Source organism: Pleurodeles waltl, chromosome 1_2 (assembly GCF_031143425.1).
Source record: "Pleurodeles waltl isolate 20211129_DDA chromosome 1_2, aPleWal1.hap1.20221129, whole genome shotgun sequence".
NCBI classification, from domain to species: Eukaryota; Metazoa; Chordata; class Amphibia; order Caudata; family Salamandridae; genus Pleurodeles; species Pleurodeles waltl.
This window is the reverse complement of record NC_090437.1, coordinates 1,337,219,141-1,337,246,143: the sequence shown is the minus strand read 5'-3', so window position 1 is coordinate 1,337,246,143 and position 27,003 is coordinate 1,337,219,141. Positions and strand designations below refer to the sequence as shown.

General features: G+C 44.9%; 1 protein-coding gene across 1 annotated transcript in view; it reads left to right on the top strand.

Moving 5' to 3' along the window:
- LOC138257190 (probable E3 ubiquitin-protein ligase HERC1) overlaps positions 1 to 27,003 on the top strand; it is an 805,868-nt gene that overhangs the window by 354,561 nt on the left and 424,304 nt on the right. Inside the window, exons 29-33 of the mRNA XM_069205891.1 lie at positions 916 to 1,153; positions 8,109 to 8,278; positions 14,391 to 14,552; positions 18,394 to 18,491; positions 21,045 to 21,176. Of these exons, the coding sequence (XP_069061992.1) occupies positions 916 to 1,153; positions 8,109 to 8,278; positions 14,391 to 14,552; positions 18,394 to 18,491; positions 21,045 to 21,176 (800 nt within the window). The remainder of the gene's footprint in view (positions 1 to 915; positions 1,154 to 8,108; positions 8,279 to 14,390; positions 14,553 to 18,393; positions 18,492 to 21,044; positions 21,177 to 27,003) is intronic.

Genomic DNA, 27,003 nt, shown 5'->3' with positions numbered 1-27,003 from the left:
ACACTGACAAGCAGGCCATAAACCATAAGCACTGGGGTCCTGACTAGCAGGATCCCAGTGACACAGTCAAAAACACACTGACATCAGGCAGAAATTGGGGGTAACGTGACAAAAAGAGGGTACTTTCCTACAATTTTCTAATACTAATTCTAACTGGCTGATATTTATATACTTGATATTTAGGAGAGATGTTCTGACTACAATATTCTAGCATAAAACCTATCATGGTTTGAATATGGAGAAAACTCCGAGTGTAGAGAGATCTCTGGTTGAGGGTGTAGGGAAATAAGTAGGTAGATAGATTATTCTGGAGATAGTTCTGAGGTGGAGTGTGTTGGTAGTTCAGTGTTGGTGTAGACAAAGCTCTGATCTGGTGTTGAGTTACCTCTTAGTGAGTGTAGAGGTAGAGAAGAATGAGTGTGCTATGGATGACTGAGGGCCTGATTTAGATATTGGTGGATGAGTTATTCCATCACAACGGTGACGGATATCCCAGCTGCCAAAATCTAAATCTCATTATTTCCTATAAGATTTAGATTTCGGCGGGCGGGATATCTGTAACTGTTGTGATGGAGTAACCCATCTGCCAGTATCTAAATCAGGCTCTGAGTGAGTGTGAAGGCAGAGAGGAGTGTGCAAGGAGATTTGAATGAGTGTAGAGAACATCGAGGGAGATCCCAGTGAGTGCATGGAGCTCTAAGTGAGGGTGACATGATGTTCAGATCAGAGCAGAAGTACCACTGAGCATAGTGGGAGCTGAGGGAGCGCAAAGCAATCCTGAAGTGAGTGGAGGCACATTTGAGTACATGTGGAGGGAAACTTGACTTATTTGCTTGTTTAGAACATTTGTTTCTGTGTTGTGTATCTCACAATCGCATACACTAGTGCTTGACCTCTTGCTTTGTTCCCTTGCAGGTTCTCGTCGGCACCTCCAGCTGGTCCTGCTCACTGTGCTGAGTGTGCATTACCATGCTGCAGACATCATGGCAGTGGCTGGAAGCGGCCTGCTGAAGATTCTTCCAAAGCTAGCCGACATCTGCGTGCTCCCCAACCAGCGCGGGCTCGTGGCCAAGATATCCAGCTACCAACAGCTGGATCTAGCAACACAACTGGCAAGCGCTCGACTCCAGCAGATACTGGCTCTACTGGTCTGGTGAGTTCACGTCTCCCTAGCTTGCCTCACTTTTCGCATGTACCACAGGGCTGAAGGGGTCTGGGGGCAGACCTTCAACCTGTGCTTGAGTGGCGCTCTGAATTCATCTCTGCAAGGTCTGAGTTCAGAGACTGATTCAAGTAAGCATTTCAAAAACTATTAATCATTACATATTGTCAGACCATGGGGAGGAGTATAACTGGTGGGGGGGTGCTTACCCTTACCCATGATTAAAAGTGATCTTTGGGATGGGCCAAGGAGAATAAGGTGTAATCTTCAATCATATTTAGAAAACTGTACCCTAAGAGTCCTTTTAACTTGCTGATTAAGTTGCTCACATCATCTCTTGATAGGAAAACACTACAATGTCCATGTATGCAGGGTAGCGGGCCACATTTGTGCAGTGATTTGGATCAGAGGGCTTGAATCCTTTTAAATTGTGCCTTTCTGATGTCTTGCATTTCTAACCTTCTCTTGCACAGCAGGGGCTAGCAGTAGCCACAGTGAGTGGTTACCTGTCCTGGCTTCATGTATTTCCATGATCAGCCATTGCTGCTCCAGTCACCTTTACTGCCACATTTTCACAAAGGTTTTGCATTAACTCTTTTCTCACACTCCTTACTTCTCAGTGGGATTTAATTCCTCTGCTGACTTTTTGATGGCATCCTCTTTTCAGATGCTGCACAGTTATTCAGTTTAACTTCTGATTTTGAAGGCAGTATTGTTAGTTGCAATAACCTCTGCACTCTGGGCTGGAGAACGTCGTACCCACTCAGTTCATTTATCTTTTCACAGTTTTGTATGTGGACAAGTTAGTCCAGGGTGGGTTCAGCCTTTCATGTGGGCCAGTCTGCCACCTTTCTAATTAGTTTTACCCCCACCTTCCCCAGAAGGAGACTCTTACCAGCTACACCAAAGAGAAGAACCTGAGTTTCTTGTTTCTAACCAAGGAAGCGCTTGAGAGTCAGGTCACTGTAGTGCTACAGAGTGTCCACTACCAAAGACCTCAATGTCAGACGCAGGAAGCTAAGGCAATTTCTCTCTCTCCAGAATCGTTGCACGGTAGTGGTTATGGAACTCATTTCCAGGGTAGATTATTGCAAAACTGTACTCTGCCTGGGCAAAGACTTCTGTTCGTTTCCCTATTGGGGACAGCAGCACTTGACTGGATCTCAATTCAGTGGTTTTGTGTTTCAAAGTACCCACTAGCCCGTACTTTTAGCTTTATTGCCTATATTACCTCGCCTAGGTGAGAACACCTTTGGGTATGTGCACTGAACCCAACTTGCCACCTCTTCCATGATGTATTTTTGACATGCAACAGCAGAGCATAAAATGCCAACATCACTTGATTGATTTTTGTTTTTGCCAGCCAGTGTGTCTCAGGAGTTCATGAAACTCATGGATCATGTCATCTAGCTCACAGGATTGGATAGGAAAGGTGAAAGCACTAGGTTGTAAAGGTACCTCAGCTTTGCAGCCCTGATGGTGTTGTGCCCATAGGCCATGGATGTGGTGAACCTTCCAGTAATGGGAAGTAGTGAGGTACAACCTCATAAGTTGGCGCTGGTGCTAGTTTTGGTGCTGGAGCAAGTGACTTGAAGTGTGCCTTGACACGGCCAAAGCAATCGGAGTGATGATGTTTTTGCGTTGTATGAACATCAATATCTTGGGTGTGACTGGTGCTTTTTCTGTTCATCAGACAAGGCAGGGATACTGTAAAAAAGTGATTAACCTTCTTCTCCCTGGGCTTGTTTTTTGGTGCTTTGCATTCATCAGATTGCGGTGCTCGACAGACTATTGTGTGGTTGACAGTCACCAGCGGCTTTTATTACGCAGTGCTGACAAAGAGGGTTGTATGATAGACTTTACCACAAGCAGAGCTAGTGTCACCTTTCACTGGACATGCAGACTCATGAGGAAGGATGCCACAACAGTAGTCTCATGGTCTTTTGAAATTGGATTCCTTTGGCTTCTTTGAAGTTTCATTCAGCAGGCTCTTATTTAATTAGATGGCTGGCAAGCACTGCTTCCATGTAAGAGTCATGGGCCTCAGACAGCTCATGCAAGCACCCTAGAGGGAGCATGGCTTGTAGCATTGTGCACAGTTCTCTCAGAATGGGCAGTCTCAACGTCACAAAAATACAGCCTTGCATTATGTGGTCCCTGCTTCTCTGACCTCAAGGATGCAACAATTGTCTAGTTTTGATTGCATGCCAGGCTGCCTGTTAACAGAGCACTAAGCCCTGCTTCCTGGTTATCAGTTTGTCACTTACAGGGAAAGACAGGAAAGCCTGTGGACATGTTCACCTGCTGGAGGTAGTAATATACCTCTTTAGGTATCTATGTCAGCTTCTTTGGTGAAAGATAGGGAGCCTGTGAAAAGATACACAAGACCCCACACTTTGGGTTGGAGTGGCTGATCATAGAAACAAAGGGTGGAGGCTCAAGCTGCTAATTAGGCATGTGAAGGCAAGCGGCATCCGTGTGCAAAGCGGAAGCAAAGGATGGTGGCTTTGTGGTACTGGATGCTCAGGAGGATCCAATCCTCAGCTGCTAATGGGCACATGAAGGCAAGCAGCATCCGTGTGCAAAGCGGAAGCAAGGGATGGTGGCTTCATGGTACTGGATGCTCAGGAGGATCCCATCCTCATTACCAGCGTTTAGTCCCTGAGCGGAGGCAGCTGCCCAGCTAGAAACGCCTCAGTACTATGGACATGCAAAAGAGAGGTAGACGGTTTGGTCTTCCCAAGAATTCACAAGCCCAAGACCTTATCCTGGGTAAAACCATCTCTTTCCTAATGTGGGGGTAGATGCTGTTCCCACCACTATCGATGGCCACCAAATATTGGTGGACATGACAGGTCAAAGGTAAAAAAAAAATAGACGCATGAAGTGTTGATATTTACATCAGAGACAAATCCATATGCACTACCTAGTAGAAAACAGTAACACGAGTTTCCCATGTTAGAAGTACATAATAGCTTTACAAACCATCAGTTACTCTTCAAGCCCTTCAAGTAGCACCAGATGTCTTTTCCATGCCATTTTGACTATTTCAGAGAGTAAATGGCATAAATGTTAGGTTGAAGGGAGTTCCACCTTAGGTGTCCCTGACGGTGAAATGCCTGGAACTTGCAGGCACCTCAGAGTTGTTTCTGTGTTGTTACAAGGTTGTGATTTGCAGATCTTAGGTTCTGGGTTTGAGTGTTGTGTAATAAAGTGCCTGAGATGTAGTTAGTTGCCAGGCCCTTTACTGAGTTAAATAGTAGTGGTACTAATGTGTATATGTCACTGTTGTTAATGACCATCTCGGCTGGAGATGTTATGCTGAGGTAGGGTGGTCACTTTGTAAGCTGTGCAGGGCACAGGTAGAAAGGTTTAACATTTTGTCTATGTTACATACTGGTACTTTGGGAAGCCTAGCAAAAGACTATTAAAGTAATCCAGCCTACTCACTATCAGTGAGTTCATCAGTGTTGTATGTAATGGTATGGTTAAGCAGACCTTGAATTTGTGGACTAGTTGAAACCATACTTTGAAGGCTGTATTGGTCAGGAAGGCTTTGTTCTTCAAGGATGGGCTAAATACAACCCCTGGTACCTAGCAAAAGTGATACATTTCTGGGAGCCTGGAGGAAAGAATATTGAGTCAGTGCATAGGGAAAGTATTGTCAATCAGTGGTGGAGAGTTTAGCATGAGTGTTTGTAATGCATATAGTGTTGAATGGATGTGAGGCAGCATGAAACATGTAACTGGAATTGGAGTGTGGAAATTGGAGAGGAATAGAAGATTTGGGTGTTATCTGCATAGAGGCGGTAATCAGAAACCAAAGGATGACCTCATGTCACAGAAAGAGGTGGAACACCCATTGTGAGTGTGGGGAAAGATCCCATCAACTGAGTAAGAGCAGCAGAAGAGGGAGCATGTGCACCACTTGTGTGTGAGGCCACTGATGCCTAACGAGACTAAGGAAGAGGGTTTGGTAGTATGATCAACAGTGCAGTAGGCAGCAGACACGTCTAAGAGCATGAGGATGGGAGAGAGTCATTTGTGTTCTCCGGAAATCTGAATGGGAGCAGCGGAGAAGGGTAGAGAAAATTGGGAGTTAATAAGAAAAAAATGCTTGTGGAAAAGGAAGGATCAGTGGATATTTTTAGGCGAGGTAGAACCACTGCATAGTTCAAACATGTTAGATGTGAGGGGGTGACTAGAAAGAGTGATGAGACAGACTTAAGTAGTGTGAGGAATAGACTTTCAATGGCATGAGGGCTGAAAGTGTGAAGTGGTCAAAATATTGGGTTGGTAGCTTTGATTTTGGAATAAGCAGGAGGGACTGGTGTGTCAAAGTGAGAAAATGATGAATGTGAAACAGGTGATCATGTGTAGGATGGTGGAGATGTGAGAATAAGTAAGGTTTCTAGGGTGCTTGATCTTGAAGGAGAAATATGTGACAAAGTCATCTGTGTTGTCAATGGGATTATGATATGTGGGCTGTGAGGAGAGATTAAAGTGCTGATGCTGCACTCAAGTCATGGGTGAGGCTGCAGCGTAAGTCAACCGGGTCTAAACGTATGATGTTTTGGCATTGTTAAGGGCATTAAACAGAATGTTCCAGACATTTTGGGGCTCCTCTAAGTTTGTGGTGTGCTTGTTTCTGTGTGATGTGTGTTGAGATTTATCATTTTGATTTTGAGATTCCAAACCTGAGAGGATTCTATACTTGGTTTCAAGGGTGAGATACTGAGAGAGAAAGAATATTGTAGACAGTGGGTGTTGAAGTTTTGATCCACAGTACTGTTGAAAAGGTAGCATGGTGTGTTGTGCAGGACTGCAACAAGACTTTTTAATAACCCCTCCTTTGTGTTTAGTGCATAGTCTTTGGGAGAAGGTGGCCAGTTCATTGTGGAGTTGTGCAGGAGTGATAGGTCTTTCTGGTGGAGTAATGTGTAGGCCGTTGTGAGAGTTGCATTGTTCAGTTATCAAGAATGTTTTGTTGAAAGCTGACATTAAATTCCAAACACAGTGTGACAGAAAGGTTGTTAAAGATCTGACGTACCATTTTCTTTAAACAATGGTTCATCAGATTTCAGCAGATGATCAGCATTTTTCACAGGGTGACACTATCAGTTCCTTAAATTTATTTATACCATCACTAATATCCATTTTCACAGTTTCTATATGCTCCTTTATGTGACTCTCAAAATGAGGCTCTACAACACATTACAATGGGACAAAAGTGGCAGAGCCTCGTCACCAAATATGCTTCTTGTAATCTTCTACCTAAATAGTCCTTGGAAGAAGACAGCATCAGAACAGTAGCATGAATTTCTCCCCAAATGTTGAGGGAGTGAATTACAATAGAAATATTATCCAAGTGAGAGGTCACTCCAAGGCAGTTATTAATGGGTTAGAGTATGGATTCCACCCTGACAACACTGCTGAAACAACACCATGACAAGAGCATCATGCCAACAGTCTCTTCACCAAGGCATTGACCATTGGCATTGAGGAAATTATTCATTAAGTCACTGCTCCTTAGTGTCACAGCAATGGTGCCCACCAGCCCCTCACCCTTTACACCCGCTATCCTCAAATCCCCTTCAGCCAGCCATGGAAAGTCCCTCTGAAATCGTAATAGGAATGCAGGGGCATTTTTGTTATGTTTAAAAAAAAAAAAGAATTTACAAAATATTTAAAATTTTTGCAATTATTTATATTAAATACACATCTAACTTCGCAATCTACATTTTCTCCTAAAAAGTTTTCTTCTTTTGTTTTGTTTCTTTGCCTTAATAGAATAAGTGTTAAAGCATCTGTGATTTTACTAAACTCACATGATATGTTTGAGATTCTTATAAGTAGGTTTTAGAAGCTCTTTCATCACATGCCACCCGGTGTAACACCACAAATCCATTAATCTAGCCTAGAAATGAGATGGTGAGTGTTCCGGTTAAGGAAGTGGTGTCCTTCCCAAGAATGAGGCCATAGATGCTTAGAGTGAATTTCCTTCTGTGGGATCCAGGGTACTCGGGTAATTGGGCACTAATAATGCTGGTATGTGGTTCCACCTTTCACACCAGATGATTCAGATATTATGATACACCTGTGCCCGTCTCCCTCGGGTTAAGAAGGCTGAGTAATCAAGGTGTCCTAAAGGAACTAAAGTAACGTGTGACACCTTCATATAAAGCAGAATAAAAGTGCATATCCAACCATTTCCAGTGCTCAGCACTCCCTCTCAGAGCGCATGTATGATTGTCCGGCCGTCTCGGGCCGGCTAAACACACATGCACACAGGGCTCTCACCAGCCCAGCAACACAGTTGCTGGGCTGGAGAGAGCCTGCACAGGCTCCCAGTCTACGTGGGAGCGCCATGGCTGGGCGCTACCAGCCAATACTGCCGGTGCTCTGAGCAGCATCAGGATTGGCGCAGGGCAGGCTGGCAGCCTGTGCCTGCAGGAAGAGATGAGGAGCACCACGGTTCTTGCAACGCCGGCCCATGTAAGTTTTTTTTATTTTTTATTTTTTTATTGAATTCCTCCCTTCATTCCCCCCGTTCTGCCACTTCACCGTCTCCCTCGCCGCGACTGTGTTTGCACCTGCTTTTTGCTCTCTCGAGGGCACATTGGTATTACAGAAGAGGTCGCACACTCTTGCACAGCACTCTCTATAATAGGGATCTTGTTGGTGCGGAATGTCCTCTGCCATGACCTCAAAGGTTGTCACCTTATTTGTATGGGGACATAGCCCCTCCTGAGACCACACCTTAGTAACAATGCACATTGCTCCCATGCACCCTCAGCAGGGAGTCCTTGCCCCCTCCTAAAAATGAGCCTAGGAGGGCTTCCTGGAACATATGAAGCCACGCTGCTCCTCCGTACCTGTACTCCATGGAGGTGGAGCCTCATTCTAAATAAAGCTTATTCTGCCATTATCTTGTGATCATGGACAGCTCCAGCATGGACACCCTTCCCGCCACAGTCGTACTGGAAACCCTGGAGGCTCTGCATCTTCAGCTGCTCCATCTCTTGAAGGAGGTATCGCAAGCAGAGTCCCTTAGCCCCAGGAGAGAAGATCCCTCAGGGATTACAGGACCAGATGGAGCTGCGCATGGAGCAGAAGGTAGGACACTCATCTGGAATGTAGACTTATTTATTTATTTAAACATACTTGTGCCTAAAGCTCTCATTCACCTGAATGCATGTTGGCCCTGCGAGTTCTAGTAACAGGATGAATTTAGCAGAGGGGATAGTTGTTTTTTAGTGTTCTGCATTAATGTTCAGTGTTTGAAATGTGGTGCAGCAAAAAGGGAATGAATTGCAGAGCTGGAAAGCCTTACTTTTCAGAAATTTGATAGGGCCTGTGGCATATTGGGCCCATTGAATTCAAGAGACCCTATGTAAAAATTAAATCACCAAATATAGCGATCTACTAGGAAGATAGTGAGGTTTTAATTTAAGTATTAAGGCCAGACGTGACCTGTATAAAGCCTGATGCAAACATGGGGTCTGATTTAAAGTTTGGCAGATGGGGTTACTCTGTCACACAAGTGAGGGATATCCTGTCCGCCGTTTTACGATTCCCTTATCTCTTATGGTAATTGTAATACGGCAGACCGCATATCTGTCATGTTTGTGATGGAATAACTTGTGTGCCAAACTCTAAATCAGGGCCATAATCTGTTGAAGAGCACACATTGCTTCCTCAGCAGCCAGTGCAGAGACCCACAATGTGATGAAAACCATCCAGCCTAAATGCCAGATTTCACAATCTTTGAAGCTTTTTAAAGACTTTTGCAGGGGTCAGCATGTGAACTGAATCTCAGTAGTCCAAATCAGAAAGTAGAGATGGAGCTGGGATCTCCCTGTCAGTGAGACCCCAAAGAAAGACCTAAAAGAGGGAGAGGCTTCATATGGCTACTCGAGATGGAGTCATACAACCACACTCACCACACATCCCCCTCCTGAACAACCCCTCATTACCCCCGACTTTGAACAGGAGTGTGATTGCACCCAGACTGCAGAATGCTTGACTGCTGCACGTGGGGCAGCTGTTTGTTGACGGAAAATCCTTCACTCTTAGGGGAGATTGGACTCTGACACCTCTTGATACATTTGATTACATGTGCCTCCATCATGCGGCAAATGTCGACCTGGCCGAGCTTCTCTGACAAACCCCCAAGAATCCCCCCATCTTATAGTCCACAGATCGTTTACTGGGATAGGCAAATAAACAGTTCATAGAGCCTTTGGAAAATGGCAGCTAGGTACTGGCTGTGAAATTGCCCTATAAAACTGAAAATACTGTTGTGGCCAAACCAACATCCATCAATTACAGACATAAGCTCCTCCCTTCAGATTCATTCCTTCATGAAATGTACTGCTCCCTTCAGTACCTACGCAGACTAGATCCATGAAAACCCACAAAATGTACCAGATGTTCATGAGACCCCTGACATTTTTTTTACCTGGTGTGGGAATGCCCCGGTTAGGACTCACTGGAAGGATATCTTTTGCATCATAGAAGAGATAGTTGAACCTCCTGTGTAACATACCCCACCTATTGCGTTACTGAGAAAAACAAGGCTCCTCCAGCAATTGACCAGAAAGCTGACAGGAGTTTTGTCCTTCTAGCAAAAACAAAAAAACACTCGCCCGCTGCTGGATGCATGCCCAACCCCCTAGGGCCAAGAATTGGCTAGCAGATGTGGTCCTTTCACATAAACAGGCTGAACAATATGCAGAGCTGCAGACACATCAGTCATTCCCATGAGGCATGTGGGTACCAGAAGGGTCCTATCTTCCACCCATATAGAGATGCTTAGCCAACAATCCTGATTATGTTGCCCAAGATGTGCATAATGTCCAAGACCCATTGCAATGATGGCATCTTCCTTGTTCTTCTCACTGGTCCTGCTGGCCATGTACTGCTTCATACCTTTTTTACGTCTATCATCTCTGCTGTACAAACATGTTAAAGAAGAGGGAGGGACCACCTCACTCACCCTGCTGGGGTAACATCTCTGGAGACGTATGGGGCAGGAAAGGGCACAGGACGTGTCCCTGTTATCCACATCCTAGAGTCTGGTCCACTTGAAAGAAACGCAGGAATGCTTTGGAGGAGTCCTGTGGTGCACATGGCCCTCTGGCAGCCTCCCTCACACATAGAATCCAGAATGTATTCCTGGGCTGCAACAGGAGCCATAGAGGGAACCTATTGCATCCCCTCACCAGTGACATGGTCATACTTTGTCTTGTCCTATTGCTGGACCCCTCTTTTTTGTTTACCGTCTGGAGTGTGCCCATTTAGTCTTCACCAGCAGCAGTGCTCACTGTTTGGAGTGGGTCCTGTCTGCCTTGATGACTTCTGGTGCTTCATCTTTTATCAGGAGTTAGGGTGCGCGTTTTATCTTCACCATTAGCAAACGCCACTCTTTTTTGCCAGCAGTGTTATTATTTTCTCTGGTTTTGGTGGTGTATCCTTTATTTGTCTTTACCAGTTGAAGGATTCTGTGACAGAGTTTAAGAGTAATCTCTCTTTGTTTTGATTAGATGAAATATTTTCGACTCCTTGTTGATGATTTGAAGTGTTTCCACTTCTTAATCATTCTGAGTGTTCCTTTATTGTCTTTCCAGTGGCATGTAAGCTCCTTGGCTTAACTGCTTTAGGTGTTTCCACTATGTCTTGATGAAGTTTTGTGTGCCTCTCATGGTGAGTTAAAATGCTGCCCTCTCCCCGTCCATCACTACTACACTTTAGAAAATAACTGAAATCTCACCCATTCAAGGTGCATCTCCTCCAGTGTTGTTAAAAGGTCATTGGTCTCAATGTTAGAGCCCACACCAAGTACCACTTCCACTCTAGTCTGTCTCTCTTCTAAACACGCACCTGAATCATTCCCTTCTCCTGAAGACCGTAGGCCTTGCGCAATGGGGTTGGCCATTTGAGAATCATCAGTGATGTCATTTAACACGTCATGAGTGATGTTGAATGTCAGGTCATAAGCAGTGCATGACGGTGTTGCAACTTATAGTTAGTTCTCTAAACTATAGCTGGCGAATTGCAGGGGTTTTCACGTTTTAAACATGAATTCTTATCTAATTTGAACACCAAACTATAATATCACATTAACCTTTGTTTTTTCAGTGAATTTCTGGGTTTTATATATATATATATATATATATATATATATATATATATATATATATATATATATATATACACATATATATATATGGTTACTTTTAAACTAGCATTTTCACTTAACTATATCATCCCTTTAACCCTTGGTGTTTATACATTTTTTTTCAATGTAAGTAGGTATAATTAGGTGAAAATGTCAGTTGAAACACAACATTTTTAACTAACAAATCACTGAAATTCGTGTTATAGTTAACTGAAGTAACTATAACTGACGCCCTTGCCTTGCACTGTTTATGATCTCACATATTACAGCACCCAATACATGTACTGTGACATAATTGATAGCATCACTTATTTGAAATTACATCATTGATGACAACACTGCATGGCAAGGGCGTGAGTTACTTCAGTTAACTATAACTGGTGAATTTACGCTTAAACTGACATTTTCGCCTAACTATAACGTAAGTTCAACCTTTGTGTTTTTTACTGTGAAGTAATATTTTATTACCATATGTACTATTTCAACCCCCCCACTGTGCACATTCCATGTGGCTAGGCCCTGCGCCCAACCAACTGCGGGTCACCACACCCTGCCATGCATGGCACTTACCCGTGCATGGCATGTTTTGGCCGCAAGGTCGACCATTCATCCACAGCTAACCCACCTCAGACACCCATGCCCCCTTATTTTTAAGAAGATTGCTTTCCGATCCGACACGACTCTCATGAGAGCCAGCGCTAGCCTCTTACTCCAGAGGGACTTCCACAAGAGTCCCTCAGGATGGCGCATTCTGAATTTTTTTTTGTTTAATTTGGCCTTGAGGGGGTGGAGTAACACCTACTCTGCCCCCTTAGGCTTTATTGTTTTTTTCATTTTCAGGACACGGGGACCATGTTCTGGTGTCCTGTAATGGCTGCCGCAACATTTCTCTTCATGTTGTGGCCAGCCAGTCAGAGTGCGAGCTCCCAGGAGACTCGTGGGAGCTAGGCAACCGGAGAAGAAAAAAGCCCCTTTGACCAATCAGATTGGTCTAATATTTGAAGTTGCATGCCCACGGGACTCCCCCATGATGCCTTTGAATCCAACCATCCAGATAGCTATACAGGGAGTGCAGAATTATTAGGCAAGTTGTATTTTTGAGGATTAATTTTATTATTGAACAACAACCATGTTCTCAATGAACCCAAAAAACTCATTAATATCAAAACTGAATATTTTTGGAAGTAGTTTTTAGTTTGTTTTTAGTTTTAGCTATGTTAGGGGGATATCTGTGTGTGCAGGTGACTATCACTGTGCATAATTATTAGGCAACTTAACAAAAAAATATATATACCCATTTCAATTATTTATCATTACCAGTGAAACCAATATAACATCTCAACATTCACAAATATACATTTCTGACATTCAAAAACAAAACAAAAACAAATCAGTGACCAATATAGCCACCTTTCTTTGCAAGGACACTCAAAAGCCTGCCATCCATGGATTCTGTCAGTGTTTTGATCTGTTCACCATCAACATTGCGTGCAGCAGCAACCACAGCCTCCCAGACACTGTTCAGAGAGGTGTACTGTTTTCCCTCCTTGTAAATCTCACATTTGATGATGGACCACAGGTTCTCAATGGGGTTCAGATCAGGTGAACAAGGAGGCCATGTCATTAGATTTCCTTCTTTTATACCCTTTCTTGCCAGCCACGCTGTGGAGTACTTGGACGCGTGTGATGGAGCATTGTCCTGCATGAAAATCATGTTTTTCTTGAAGGATGCAGACTTCTTCCTGTACCACTGCTTGAAGAAGGTGTCTTCCAGGAACTGGCAGTAGGACTGGGAGTTGAGCTTGACTCCATCCTCAACCCGAAAAGGCCCCACAAGCTCATCTTTGATGATACCAGCCCAAACCAGTACTCCACCTCCACCTTACTGGCGTCTGAGTCGGACTGGAGCTCTCTGCCCTTTACCAATCCAGCCACGGGCCCATCCATCTGGCCCATCAAGACTCACTCTCATTTCATCAGTCCATAAAACCTTAGAAAAATCAGTCTTGAGATATTTCTTGGCCCAGTCTTGACGTTTCAGCTTGTGTGTCTTGTTCAGTGGTGGTCGTCTTTCAGCCTTTCTTACCTTGGCCATGTCTCTGAGTATTGCACACCTTGTGCTTTTGGGCACTCCAGTGATGTTGCAGCTCTGAAATATGGCCAAACTGGTGGCAAGTGGCATCGTGGCAGCTGCACGCTTGACTTTTCTTAGTTCATGGGCAGTTATTTTGCGCCTTGGTTTTTCCACACGCTTCTTGCGGCCCTGTTGACTATTTTGAATGAAACGCTTGATTGTTCGATGATCACGCTTCAGAAGCTTTGCAATTTTAAGAGTGCTGCATCCCTCTGCAAGATATCTCACTATTTTTGACTTTTCTGAGCCTGTCAAGTCCTTCTTTTGACCCATTTTGCCAAAGGAAAGGAAGTTGCCTAATAATTATGCACACCTGATATAGGGTGTTGATGTCATTAGACCACACCCCTTCTCATTACAGAGATGCACATCACCTAATATGCTTAATTGGTAGTAGGCTTTCGAGCCTATACAGCTTGGAGTAAGACAACATGCATAAAGAGGATGATGTGGTCAAAATACTAATTTGCCTAATAATTCTGCACTCCCTGTACATTTTGAACCTTCATTTCTTAAAAAATACTGAATGATTTACATCAAATTGCAAAAAAGCACACTTTTGGGGTGAAGATATAGCTTTCTGCCAAATTGGGTGTAATTTCAATCAGCCGTTTCGGTTGTAGTGGTGTCTAAAATTCCCTATGGAAATTGCATGGAGAAATTGTGTTTTAGGAACCCCCCTTTTTCGGCCCCGACTGAGGTGGATGAACGTTTTTTATGGAAAGTTTTGTGAATATTTGTCAAACAGCACCAAAATTATTAGCAAACCGAAAATTCGAATTTTAAATGGTAACTAGGTCCTAGCTATAGCCACACAGTGTATGTTCACATATTGGCATCATCTCTACCAACCTCACCTTCCATTCATCATGCCGTACCCTTGTCATAACCTTGGTTCTTTCTTTTCACTGCAGATAGACCAGTTCCCACCTCAAGTCCCACCACCGAAGCCCAGCTGGGCGACTTCTTAGCGTTTGTCCGTCGTGTGGTCTCAGTGACAGCAGTGCAAGGACAGATGGATGTGTGCGAGTGGATCAAGCCTCTGGTCCACATGGTGGCTGAGCGACGGCCCTCAGGTGAGCACACATGCGCACTGGCGCAGATAAGGAGGAACCATGTGAGAGGGCGGTCTATAAAGCATCCAGGGGAGGCGCGAACAAGGGTTGTGTAGAATGTGTGAAGCGGAGGTGAGTGAGAGGTGTGGTAGAGATAGGTGCAAGAGTGGTGTGAGTAAAATATGCAAGAGTGGTGAGTTGAAGGTGTGCAACAATTGGGTACAAGGGGAGTGTGTAAGAGTGCTCTGTAGGATAGAAGGAACAAATACTGCCTCTGGGGGAGTTTGGGAAGGTTTGCTCACCTCTGTGGTTGATGCAGAAGGAGGTGTACTTTGCTATTATAAAGAGAGGTGGGATAGATGGGACCAAATGCATCACCAGGCATCACATGGCACAGTACACACCTTTGCAACAAATCAGCAAAACAAGGCATGTAGAACAAACCAAATGGAGGAAGCATGCATGGCTCCACAAACATGAGTTGGTGTCTCCTCCTGTGGAGAGGCAAAGATTAGAGGAAGAGTGAGGTGTGTTAAATGGAAGAGGCCTCAAAAACTCACCAGAGTCTCCCCGCTTCCCACTCACAAAAGTTTACTTTACTTCATATAACATTTTAGGCCATTGGTGTCTTGTGAATCAAAATATAATATACTTGTAATATAAATGCAACACATACATACATAATGCTATAGTATTTTAGAGAGTAATGAAAGTTCTTTGTGTGAAGCTTTTAAAACTGTGCAAAGACAGTGTTCGGACGCTGCACCATCTTAAGTCATTGATTTACACAGTGACAGCTATTACCGTGCTCTGCAGGATGCAGGAGAGGCATGGAGGGAGAGAGACATGCAGGGAGAGAGACATGCAGGGAGAGAGACAGGGAGAGAGACTTGCAGGGAGAGAGGCATGCAGGGAGATTGGTATGCAGGGAGAGAGACAGGGAGAGAGACATGCAGGGAGAGAGGCATGCAGGGAGAGAGACAGGGAGAGAGACATGCAGGGGGGAAAACATGCAGGGAGAGAGACATGCAGGGAGAGAGACAGGGAGAAAGACATGCAGGGAGGGAGGCATGCAGGGAGAGAGACATGCAGGGAGAGAAACATGCAAGGAGAGAAACATGCAGGGAGAGAGACATGCACAGAGAGAGGCATACAGGGAGAGGAGCATGCAGGGAGAGAGACATGCAGGGAGAGAGGCATGTAGGGAGAGATGCATGCACGGAGAGAGGCATGCAGGGAGAGAGACATGCAGGGAGAGAGACAGGGAGACAGACATGCAGGGAGAGTGGCATGCAGGGAGAGAGACATGCAGGGAGAGAGACATGCAGGGAGAGAAATGAGAGTTATGATTCAAACTAGGTTGTGCCTATTTACCTGGGACCAGTGACCATACCCCACTACTCCTGTCCTGCCGGGTAATTAATCCACCCTTAGTTCTGTCCAGGAGAAGTGCCTGAGTAGGGGGTACTCGGGTGTGATGTACCTCGCAGGGCACTGTGGTAATCACAGTGGGACCATAGTAGAAAGGTACAGGGTCTCAGAGGAGGAATGAATGATTGAAGGGCTTTGGAGTCAGGGTGGACTTTATGTTTGTTTGAGCACAGTCTTAAAACTTAGAAAATCAAGCCTTTTATTACCACCATTCAGCTGAAGATTGGTAAAATCATTTTACACAAAAACATGATAGTTTCTGAATGTAGAAAATGTTTGAAGAGGTTTACACCAAAGAAAATGTCAAGAAAGGGTTTATATTAAATCATTCTATAATTTAATAATTATAGTAAATCATTGAACATATTAAATCTCCCAGAAATGTTGAAACAGCGACAAGACTTAATAAACACACCTCCAACAGATGAGAGATGCTGTCATACCTAAATATTCTTCCAGATCTAGGCAACCATGTGGTTCCCTAACCTATAAAATGTTCAAATCATTACCGATGATCCCTGTGTGACCATTTCTCAACATCTTCATAGCCATGGAGTTAGTCGGCCAGGCTTCCACTGCGTTAATACCTACGGAAGGAAAAGATCTACTAGTACCTGCACACTTTTGCCTGATTTTGTCTCTGAATTCTGAATCAATCAATCAATATATAGCACAGCTTATCACCCAGCGGGTCTCAAGGCGCTAGCTGGGGGTGCGGGTCAGCGAAGAGCCAGGTCTTGAGGTCCTTCCTGAACTGAGCCAGCGATGGGGACTCCCTGAGGTGGAGCGGCCTCACCTCAATGCAAAGTTTATTCAAACGTGAATCCCAGTTCTGCAAACTATGCAGAATCCCAAGCAAGATTCATGAAGGGAAATCTGTGAAATGACATCACTATATCAACCTCTCGTAAGTCATGCTGAGAACGTTATCTTCTATTCAGCCATGATCCCCCCAGGCACACTGAAGAAGGAGAGGAGATGTCTCTCTCCTCCGCCTTCTTTATCGTCCAGACGTCTCTCACTGCCTTTGTGCTTTCTTACCCTTCACTCACTTCATGCCTCAGTCCTCCAGGTGATCAGTGCAGCAGCCTATAATCAATACTAAGCATAGACACATCAATATATACTCTTTCTTGACAACTTCCTCTGGTATTGGACCCAATACATATATATTTGATACGTACGCCGCGAGCTCTGTATAAGTCACCCATGACTACCTGCAAGCTCATATTTTGTTTGTAATTTGTCCTGTTTTGTTATCGCTCTATCTGTTGCTTTATTTTCTTTTCTTCGTTTAAAAAAAAAATTTTTTTTTATTAAGTTTCCAACCATGGTGTGGAAGTACATCACATTACAAGTATAACATGTGGCAGTACGTATATCAGTATTACATATCGACATTTCAACCATATAGATCCAACAGGCGGAATTAAAAAAAAAAGATCAAATCCACTTCACAGTTCCCTTCCATTCTCAGAGACCTGGCACTCGTCTCTCCTGGCGTCCTCCAGTACCCCCATGTGCCCCACCCCGCAAATCTTCTGACCGTGGCATGTCTGGGCAGGGTTGCAAGGTTATTCCCTGTGTCTCTGCCCACCCTCCCCATACCTTATAATGCCTTATTGATGGGGCGCTCCAGTCCATGCAAAAGCCTATGCCCCTAGCCCACCCCTCAACTGATGGAGCAGCCACGTCAACTATAAGGCCCAACTATAGGAGCACCCTCTGATATCGCGTGCCCTCCAGCTTGTTTGTGACATGCAAGAGCACCAGTTTAGAATCTCTCGGTACTCTCCAGCCCAACACTTTCTCCATCTGCACCAAAACACCCTCCCAAAAAATAGAAAGGGCAGAAGAACGCTCAAACGTATGTGACAAGTCCCCGGAAGCGCTCCCGCACCGCAAGCACCCACCATCGGGTATCAATCCCATGCGGTGGAGTCAGACCCTGGTGTAGTACACATGGTGGAGTAGTTTAGTTATATATGCTGAAATTGTGAGGCTATGACTGCCTCTCCGGGTGCCTCCCCCCGGTCATCATCCTCAAACTCTCCTGGTTCCTCCTCCCAAGCCCTACGCACTGCCACAACTGGGTCAGACACATTCCGTATCAGCATCTTATACGTCTGAGACAGTTTATGTTTCCTGATGTTTGTCCGCAGACGTTTAGCGCTTTCTTTGTTTTTAATTTAAGAAAGATTTTGAAATTAAAAAATCATACGAAAAGTTAATTAATGTCACGTTCATAGATGTCATGGCATCTGCTTATTAGTGTTCACATATGAAAACATTTTAAAGCTTGTCGTGTAGGAGAGGCACAAGGGGTTTCTTGACTAACCATAGGAGAATCCATAGAGGTTGTAGGGTAATAGTCAGTTGTAGAGGGGTAGTTATTGCTCACATTTACATTTCTACCCCTCTTTGACTTCAGGGGCACCAGTGATCCAGACCCTCCGCTGCCGGATGTTAATACTACACCTTCTCGAAGCTCTGCTTCCTGCCTGTTCCTCATCAGATGTTATTCAAGAGGTGAGCGGACCATGCTTTCTCCATTGAGCCTCTCCTCCTCACACACTAGTGTTTCCTTCTCACTCCCTGGCCTTTCTTCATAAGTTAGTGGCAATGTTCTTCCACGTCCGCCACAAAGCACCTTTCTCCTGGTTCAGATCCTGCATCTTCTTCCAGACGTTACCAAACCAACTGATACGGATAGTTTTCAATTCCTTTCTGTTTCATATACTTCCGACCTGTCTTGGTCCCGTCTCCCTCTTGGCCTCCTTTCCCTTCCTTCACTCTCCCTGTTACTGTTAACTGACCGCACTCGGCTGATACATCACTTTTAAAGTTTGTCATGTAACTCTTCCACAAATCAACAAATCCACTCTACAACTATAGGAATACTCAATCACAGTCAGATACCAGCTGGAATTGGAGAACTGGAGTACTATCTCTCCTGACACCCTCAACCTGTAATTGACAAAGAAGCAAGGTGACAGAGGTGAAAGAAGGTTTAGGCCACCCACCAAGTATGATGAAACGCCGCCATACAAGGCCGATCAAGCAGCACCATGGAGGCTCGCCAGACTTTAACGTGTTTCCCAATCTGAGAAATTAACTTGTTGTAACACCAGGTTACTCCTGACACACAGACGTCTGGTAATCCTGTTGTCTCTCAAAGATTGTGTTTTGTAATTGGCCCAGGCTGGTCACCAGGGAGTAGTGAAAGACACATGCAGACCGAGAAGCAAAGAACGACTTCCCCAACTTCAGTGCATGTTATAAACGATGATGATGCGATGCCTACTGGAAAAAGTCCTAGTTGTCATTGATGATTGTTCCAAGTATTTGAAAGTTCAGGTTGTATCAGCCACATCTGTTATGGAAATCATTCCAACTCACAAGTTGCTTTAGTGCTTACAAACTGATAAGGGTCCTCCTTTTCGTATCGCAGAGCTTGCAGATCACTTAACTTCGCTTAAGATTAAACATATTCAGATCCCTCCCTGGTTTGTCCAGGCCAATGAAGAAGCCAGAACTTTCAAGTGGACTTTAAGCAAGGTTCTTCACAGAGCTCATGTTACGGGACCGAACTCTGAATGGTCCAAGTGCTCGTACCTGAGAGATATCACAACACTACTCATCTGACCACAAGGCGTCCAACGCTGTACCGGAAGGAAGGTTGCCAACACCATGAACCATCAGCATACATGGCCACAGATCCCACCTGATGATGAAGCCACCTAATGAAAACAACAAAGCAACAAAAACCAGGGCAGTGCAAGTTGTCAAGCTTGAGTATCTGACATCAGTGTAAGAGATCAGGTATTTGTAAAGATCAGACTACCAAGAAAAACAATCAGACTCTCTTGTGAACCTTGGGCATGGGCAGTATCAGATATAAAAGAAACAGAAACAGCTGGCTTCAAGAGATTCAGTGGATGAGTTGAGTCTCAAAAGAGACCAAGATGAATGAAACCAAGACTAACTCATCTCACATTGTCAAGAGGATTATTGGGCCACAGAGCCCTCTCCTGGGAGCCCCAGTCGGAGAGCATCTGACTCTTGCCTATCATCTCCAGATGCTCTCGCAAAGGGACTATTTCTCTGACCCAGATGCCTCTATAAGGTTTTGTGCCACCCTCAGCCCTTCACCAACTGCAACTCATCCATCTAGCCTGACTGCATATATCCTAAAATTGAACCCTGTGCCTTCCCAGAAATATCAAGTCTTTGTTTGTTAGGACTTTAGAGGCCTAGGATTTTGTTGATTTGTTAACGTACCACTTGTTTGTTTTGTTTGCTACACTCTTTGTTATAATTCAAGTAGGGATTTAATGCCGGGTGTGTGCACTATGCAGATATTCACCCCAGTGATGTTCCATTCTCGGATTGTCCATGATGCAAGTATGCTGCATGCGCCAGGCACTTGGAGGTGGAGAGCAGACAAGCAACATTTGTCATTGTCATTTTCGTTGTGATACCAAACATGCTTGCAATCTGAAACACTACAAACCTCTCCTACAAGGTGAAGGGTCACTTTCAAAATTGTCCTTTTCTCCTAATTCCCCTCCCATTGACCTCAAATTTACAGGCATTAGCCACCACAGTGCTTAGAGGCAGGATACATAGACTGCACCGTAGAAGCATTGCTATCACAATTATTACAGCGCTACCCACAAGAATGATGAGGTGACAAGAGCTGTGTGGAAGTGATGGGGTGCAGCCTGGTAGTGGCCGGAGACAGTCACTCTGAGACTTCCCGACTGATACATCTAGCATCCTAAAGCGACTTAGCCAATGTCCCCCTACTGCTCAGTAACTCTACCCCCCATAACATGTGACTAATGGGCCTAGGGGTATGGCACAGCTACTGGACCTCTTTCTGTGTCCCTCACGCCTCACTCTTTGCAGTTTATCTGCCTTTTCTGTTTCTTCCAATTGTAATATATATGACCTTAAGGCCCTACCTTTTTAAGTGCTAAAGACTCCTTAATCAGCTTGTTTCTTTAATCCAATGAGCTTTTCTACTAACCGTGTAGTATTGGGTCATAACCTACAATGTCTTTATTGGTGTCTTTTAAGGTTGACTTGTCTCATCTTGCTCTTCCTCATCAGATGGTGGAGAAGTTATTTGAGGTTGTATCAGGCTGCGTGTGGATCGAGCCTTTTGCGATGGCTAAAAAACTGAGGATCGATTCAGCTTCCGCTGACATGGTAAGGGGCCTCTGTATTCACATTTTAGACAATGCATCAAATCATTCATTCTGTTGCCTCTGCTTCTAAAGTTAAGGTGAAGGTTGAGAGGAAACCATGGTAGTGTCCAGATAACAGGAGGAGAAGTGACCCCTCTCTGCCATATGGAAAGAGAAACATGCCCACCCAAATTATTGAACTCGTGTGCGGCGAACTTGCTTACCCTTGGTTTACCTCCATCACGCCGCACTCCAACCTGAACTGTGTTTGAATATGCATGTCATAGCATTATCAACATCATTTAATTGCACAAACGCAACATATATGTGAGGTATAAAGGCTTGGACCCTTTTCACTATTCAGAAGGTTATATTTTTATTGATTGACACCAATGCATTTCAATTAGGTAATTGTTCATGCTGAAAGGAGCCTGGTCGAACTGCAGCTGTATTTTAATTATTAGTGATGACATGGCATTAAGCTCCCCACCCCTACATTTGTTAAAAAAAATGTTTCCATGTGTATTTGATCCTGAAGAAGGTGCCCCTAAACAAATTACACCACGAAAACGTATGTTGATGCATTTCATGGGACTACTGGCTCTCTGTCTCAGTGATACACATTTGAACAAGAACAGACTGTTTAGTATCTGAAATTAAATGGGTGCCCAGAGCCCATATTTGTCTTGATGTATATGTATGCATGTGTGATTTTATGTTTGAATATTGGTGAGAGTCTATGTAAATATGTTTTTGACTGTTCCTTATAGCATCAAATGAACCAGTGTTGTAGTTTGGACCCTTGCTCTGGGCAAGACTGCTGGTTTAAGGATGACAGTACTTATGTTTGTAGGCGACTATGCCAATCCTACAACAAGTCACAACTGTCGTCCCAACCCTCCCGGCTCACAAGCAGCACCTCACCAAAAACCCCAAACAGTAAAAGGTGATTTGTAGCAGCCTTTACGCATGGACTCAAGAGTGTGACATCTCAGGGAGTGTTGTGGTTAAACGGATATTACCCCTTTTTCACATAAACACCATGTCTCAATCAAACACAGGCGACGAAGAAGATGCAGTAAAGTTTCAATAGGTTTTATTTAACAAAACTGCAATCTGGAATAAATTGCATGGGCTGCAAAGATTAGGATAATGACCAGTGCAAGAAACAGAATGGTAAAGACAAGAGTCATTAATACAAAGATCCCCACCATCTTGCAATAATATGTAATGACATAAAGTATGAGATATGTCCTTATACTGTAGCATAATGAGCCTAACCTCTAACCTAAAAGAGAGCTAGGTGTGATAAACCTAATCTGCCAATGCCATGTCCATGAGAAGAGCCCCCCAACCTTTGTTACCTTAGAAGGAGGTCTCTAGCTGAGACTCTGTAGGGACAAAAAGACTGGGTCATTGTCAAGGCGACGTGCAGCATCGATAGCAGCGATGACATCTGGTCAGAATCCCTCTGACTATCTGTTTAAGTGGTGAGTATTTATACAGATCTGCTTGGACCCCTGATGTAGGTCTTTTCCCAAACAATAGATAACGAGATGTGCTTGGGACCGTAATTTATATAAACAATTCCCATGAAAGCATGAAGACCTACAGTTTGTTTATCTTTGTCGCTTGATATTGATGCCTTAGCGTGGTGGCACTGATAACGCAAACTAAAACATGGGCCTAACTAAAAACAAGGCCGCTATCTTACAAGATTTAATTAAATAAATGTGCTAAAACAGAGCAAGCTAAGTAGGGTAAAAGTCACTAGGTGACGGGGGCACGAGTCTGCAAGCCAAAGGCTGAGCTAACTCCTGTTTCCCATTAAAACAAACTAGGATTCACAACACCAGTTTAAAGTATCCTTCTAATGAAATGTTGACTTCTTCCATGTGTAGCTGGTGTACTTAATATCTATTAAAATAATTAAATGTCAATCTATCTTAGGTGAATACCTTTTTTGTGCAGTGAATTGGCGCAGATCATCTATTGCATGTACCATGCCAAAAGGTCTATATTGTGTTCCATTGATCTTTAAGTAAAATATAGGGTATGTGCCTTATATGTTTATCTGAGCCAGCTAGGTTTCTTTTTTTCTTGTTTTGCGTTTCCCCTACTCTGGTGCCATTATTGGGGGGGGGTCCTTACATGTGTCTGTTGTTCTGACAGTCATCCCAGTGTGCAACTGTGCCTAACAGGAAAGACTTGAACACATGACCCTCAGACCAACAGAGACATTACAGGTCCTCACACATTTTGTCAAACCTTAATGTCATCTCACCAAACCTTTCCCCAGTGAATGGTACATTGACACTGTCAAGAATTGCCTCACAGACTTACACACATATGCTTCTCTGCTTTGATGCTGATACTGCACCTGGTAGCTCCTTGGATTAAGTAATTCACTCCAGGAATATGTTCATTGTCTCAGGTTCATATCCTGATGGACCCACTCATTCCTTCATCCATAGACCTTTGAGTTGGGTACCAATTGTAGGAGGCTGGACTGGCTTGTAGTGAGTACCAAGGGGTACTTGCACCTTGCACCAGGCCCAGTTATCCCTTATTAGTGTATAGGGTGTCTAGCAGCTTAGGCTGATAGATAATGGTAGCTTAGCAGAGCAGCTTAGGCTGAACTAGGAGACGTGTGAAGCTACTACAGTACCGCAAGTGTCACTTGCACAATATCATAAGAAAACACAATACACAGTTATACTAAAAATAAAGGTACTTTATTTTTATGACAATATGCCAAAGTATCTTAGAGTGTACCCTCAAGAGGATAGGAAATATACACAAGATATATATACACAATAGCAAAAATATGCAGTATAGTCTTAGAAAACAGTGCAAACAATGTATAGTTACAATAGGATGCAATGGGGAAACATAGGGATAGGGGCAACGCAAACCATATACTCCAAAAGTGGAATGCGAACCACGAATGGACCCCAAACCTATGTGACCTTGTAGAGGGTCGCTGGGACTATTAGAAAATAGTGAGAGTTAGAAAAATAACCCTCCCCAAGACCCTGAAAAGTGAGTGCAAAGTGCACTAAAGTTCCCCTAAGGACAAAGAAGTCGTGTTAGAGGAATAATGCAGGAAAGACACAAACCAACAATGCAACAATGCTGGATTTCCAATCTGGAGTACCTGTGGAACAAGGGGACCAAGTCCAAAAGTCACAAGCAAGTCGGAGATGGGCAGATGCCCAGGAAATGCCAGCTGCGGGTGCAAAGAAGCTTCTACTGGACAGAAGAAGCTGCGGTTTCTGCAGGAACGCAAAGGGCTAGAGACTTCCTCTTTGGAGGACGGATCCCTCTTGCCTTGTAGAGTTGTGCAGAAGTGTTTTCCCGCCGAAAGAACGCCTACAAGCCTTGCTAGCTGCAAATCGTGCGGTTAGTGTTTTTGGACGCTGCTGTGGCCCAGGAGGGACCAGGAGGTCGCAAATTGGACCAGGAGGTAGAGGGGACATCGAGCAGGACAAGGAGCCCTCTTAGCAGCAGGTAGCACCCAGAGAAGTGCCAGAAACAGGCACTAGGAGGATGCGTGAAACAATGCTCACCCGAAGTTACACAAAGGAGTCCCACGTCGCCGGAGACCAACTTAGAAAGTCGTGCAATGCAGGTTAGAGTGCCGTGGACCCAGATTGGCTGTGCACAAAGGATTTCCGCCGGAAGTGCACAGGGGCCGGAGTAGCTGCAAAAGTCGCGGTTCCCACCAATGCAGTCTAGCGAGGTGAGGCAAGGACTTACCTCCACCAAACTTGGACTGAAGAGTCACTGGACTGTGGGAGTCACTTGGACAGAGTTGCTGGATTCGAGGGACCTCGCTCGTCGTGCTGAGAGGAGACCCAAGGGACCGGTAATGCAGCTTTTTGGTGCCTGCGGTTGCAGGGGGAAGATTCCGTCGACCCACAGGAGATTTCTTCGGAGCTTCTAGTGCAGAGAGGAGGCAGACTACCCCCACAGCATGCACCACCAGGAAAACAGTCGAGAAGGCGGCAGGATCAGCGTTACAGAGTTGCAGTAGTCGTCTTTGCTACTATGTTGCAGGTTTACAGGCTTCCAGCGCGGTCAGCAGTCGATTCCTTGGCAGAAGGTGAAGACAGAGATGCAGAGGAACTCTGATGAGCTCTAGCATTCGTTATCTAAAGTTTCCCCAGAGACAGAGACCCTAAATAGCCAGAAAAGAGGGTTTGGCTACCTAGGAGAGAGGATAGGCTAGCAACACCTGAAGGAGCCTATCAGAAGGAGTCTCTGACGTCACCTGGTGGCACTGGCCACTCAGAGCAGTCCAGTGTGCCAGCAGCACCTCTGTTTCCAAGATGGCAGAGGTCTGGAGCACACCGGAGGATCTCTGGACACCTCCCAGGGGAGGTGCAGGTCAGGGGAGTGGTCACTCCCCTTTCCTTTGTCCAGTTTCGCGCCAGAGCAGGGCTAAGGGGTCCCCTGAACCGGTGTAGACTGGCTTATGCAGAATTGGGCACATCTGTGCCCAAGAAAGCATTTCCAGAGGCTGGGGGAGGCTACTCCTCCCCTGCCTTCACACCATTTTCCAAAGGGAGAGGGTGTAACACCCTCTCTCAGAGGAAGTTCTTTGTTCTGCCATCCTGGGCCAGGCCTGGCTGGACCCCAGGAGGGCAGATACCTGTCTGAGGGGTTGGCAGCAGCAGCAGCTGCAGTGGAACCCCAGGAAGGGCAGTTTGGCAGTACCAGGGTCTGTGCTACAGACCACTGGGATCATGGGATTGTGCCAACTATGCCAGGATGGCATAGAGGGGGCAATTCCATGATCATAGACATGTTACATGGCCATATTCGGAGTTACCATTGTGAAGCTACATATAGGTAGTGACCTATATGTAGTGCACGCGTGTAATGGTGTCCCCGCACTCACAAAGTCCGGGGAATTGGCCCTGAACAATGTGGGGGCACCTTGGCTAGTGCCATGGTGCCCTCACACTAAGTAACTTTGCACCTAACCTTTACCAGGTAAAGGTTAGACATATAGGTGACTTATAAGTTACTTAAGTGCAGTGTAAAATGGCTGTGAAATAACGTGGATGTTATTTCACTCAGGCTGCAGTGGCAGGCCTGTGTAAGAATTGTCAGAGCTCCCTATGGGTGGCAAAAGAAATGCTGCAGCCCATAGGGATCTCCTGGAACCCCAATACCCTGGGTACCTAAGTACCATATACAAGGGAATTATAGGGGTGTACCAGTGTACCAATGATAATTGGTAAATTTAGTCACTAGCCTGCAGTGGCAAATTTAGAAAGCAGAGAGAGCATAAACACTGAGCTTCTGGTTAGCAGAGCCTCAGTAATACAGTTAAGCACCACAGGGAACACATATAGGCCATAAACTTATGAGCACTGGGGTTCTGGCTAGCAGGATCCCAGTGACACCTAACATACACACTGACAACATAGGGTTTCCCCAGTACCAGAGGCCTACTTCAAAGGCAGTAAGGGGTACACAAAGAGCCCCTAAAACCCCTGGAAATTAGATTACTTGGAATCAAGAGGAACTTCAGCCAAGGAGAAGAGCTGAAGAGTTGAGGAGGAGTGCTGCCCTTGCATGTTTCTGTACTTTGTTGGGCTACCCTGCAGTTGCTGCTTCTGCCTGTGAAAGGGGACGAAGACTGGACTTTGTTGTGCATTCCTGCTCGAGAAGAATCTCCAAGGGCTTGGACTGAGTTTGTCCCCTGTTCTGAAGTCTCAGGGCCATCAAAGACTTCACCTACCAGCACCTGGACTCTCTGCTGAGACTCCTGCCCTGACAAGTAGTGCCCTATCCAGTCCCTGGGCCCTTGAAAGAAGCTGGTGAAAAACCAAGAGAAC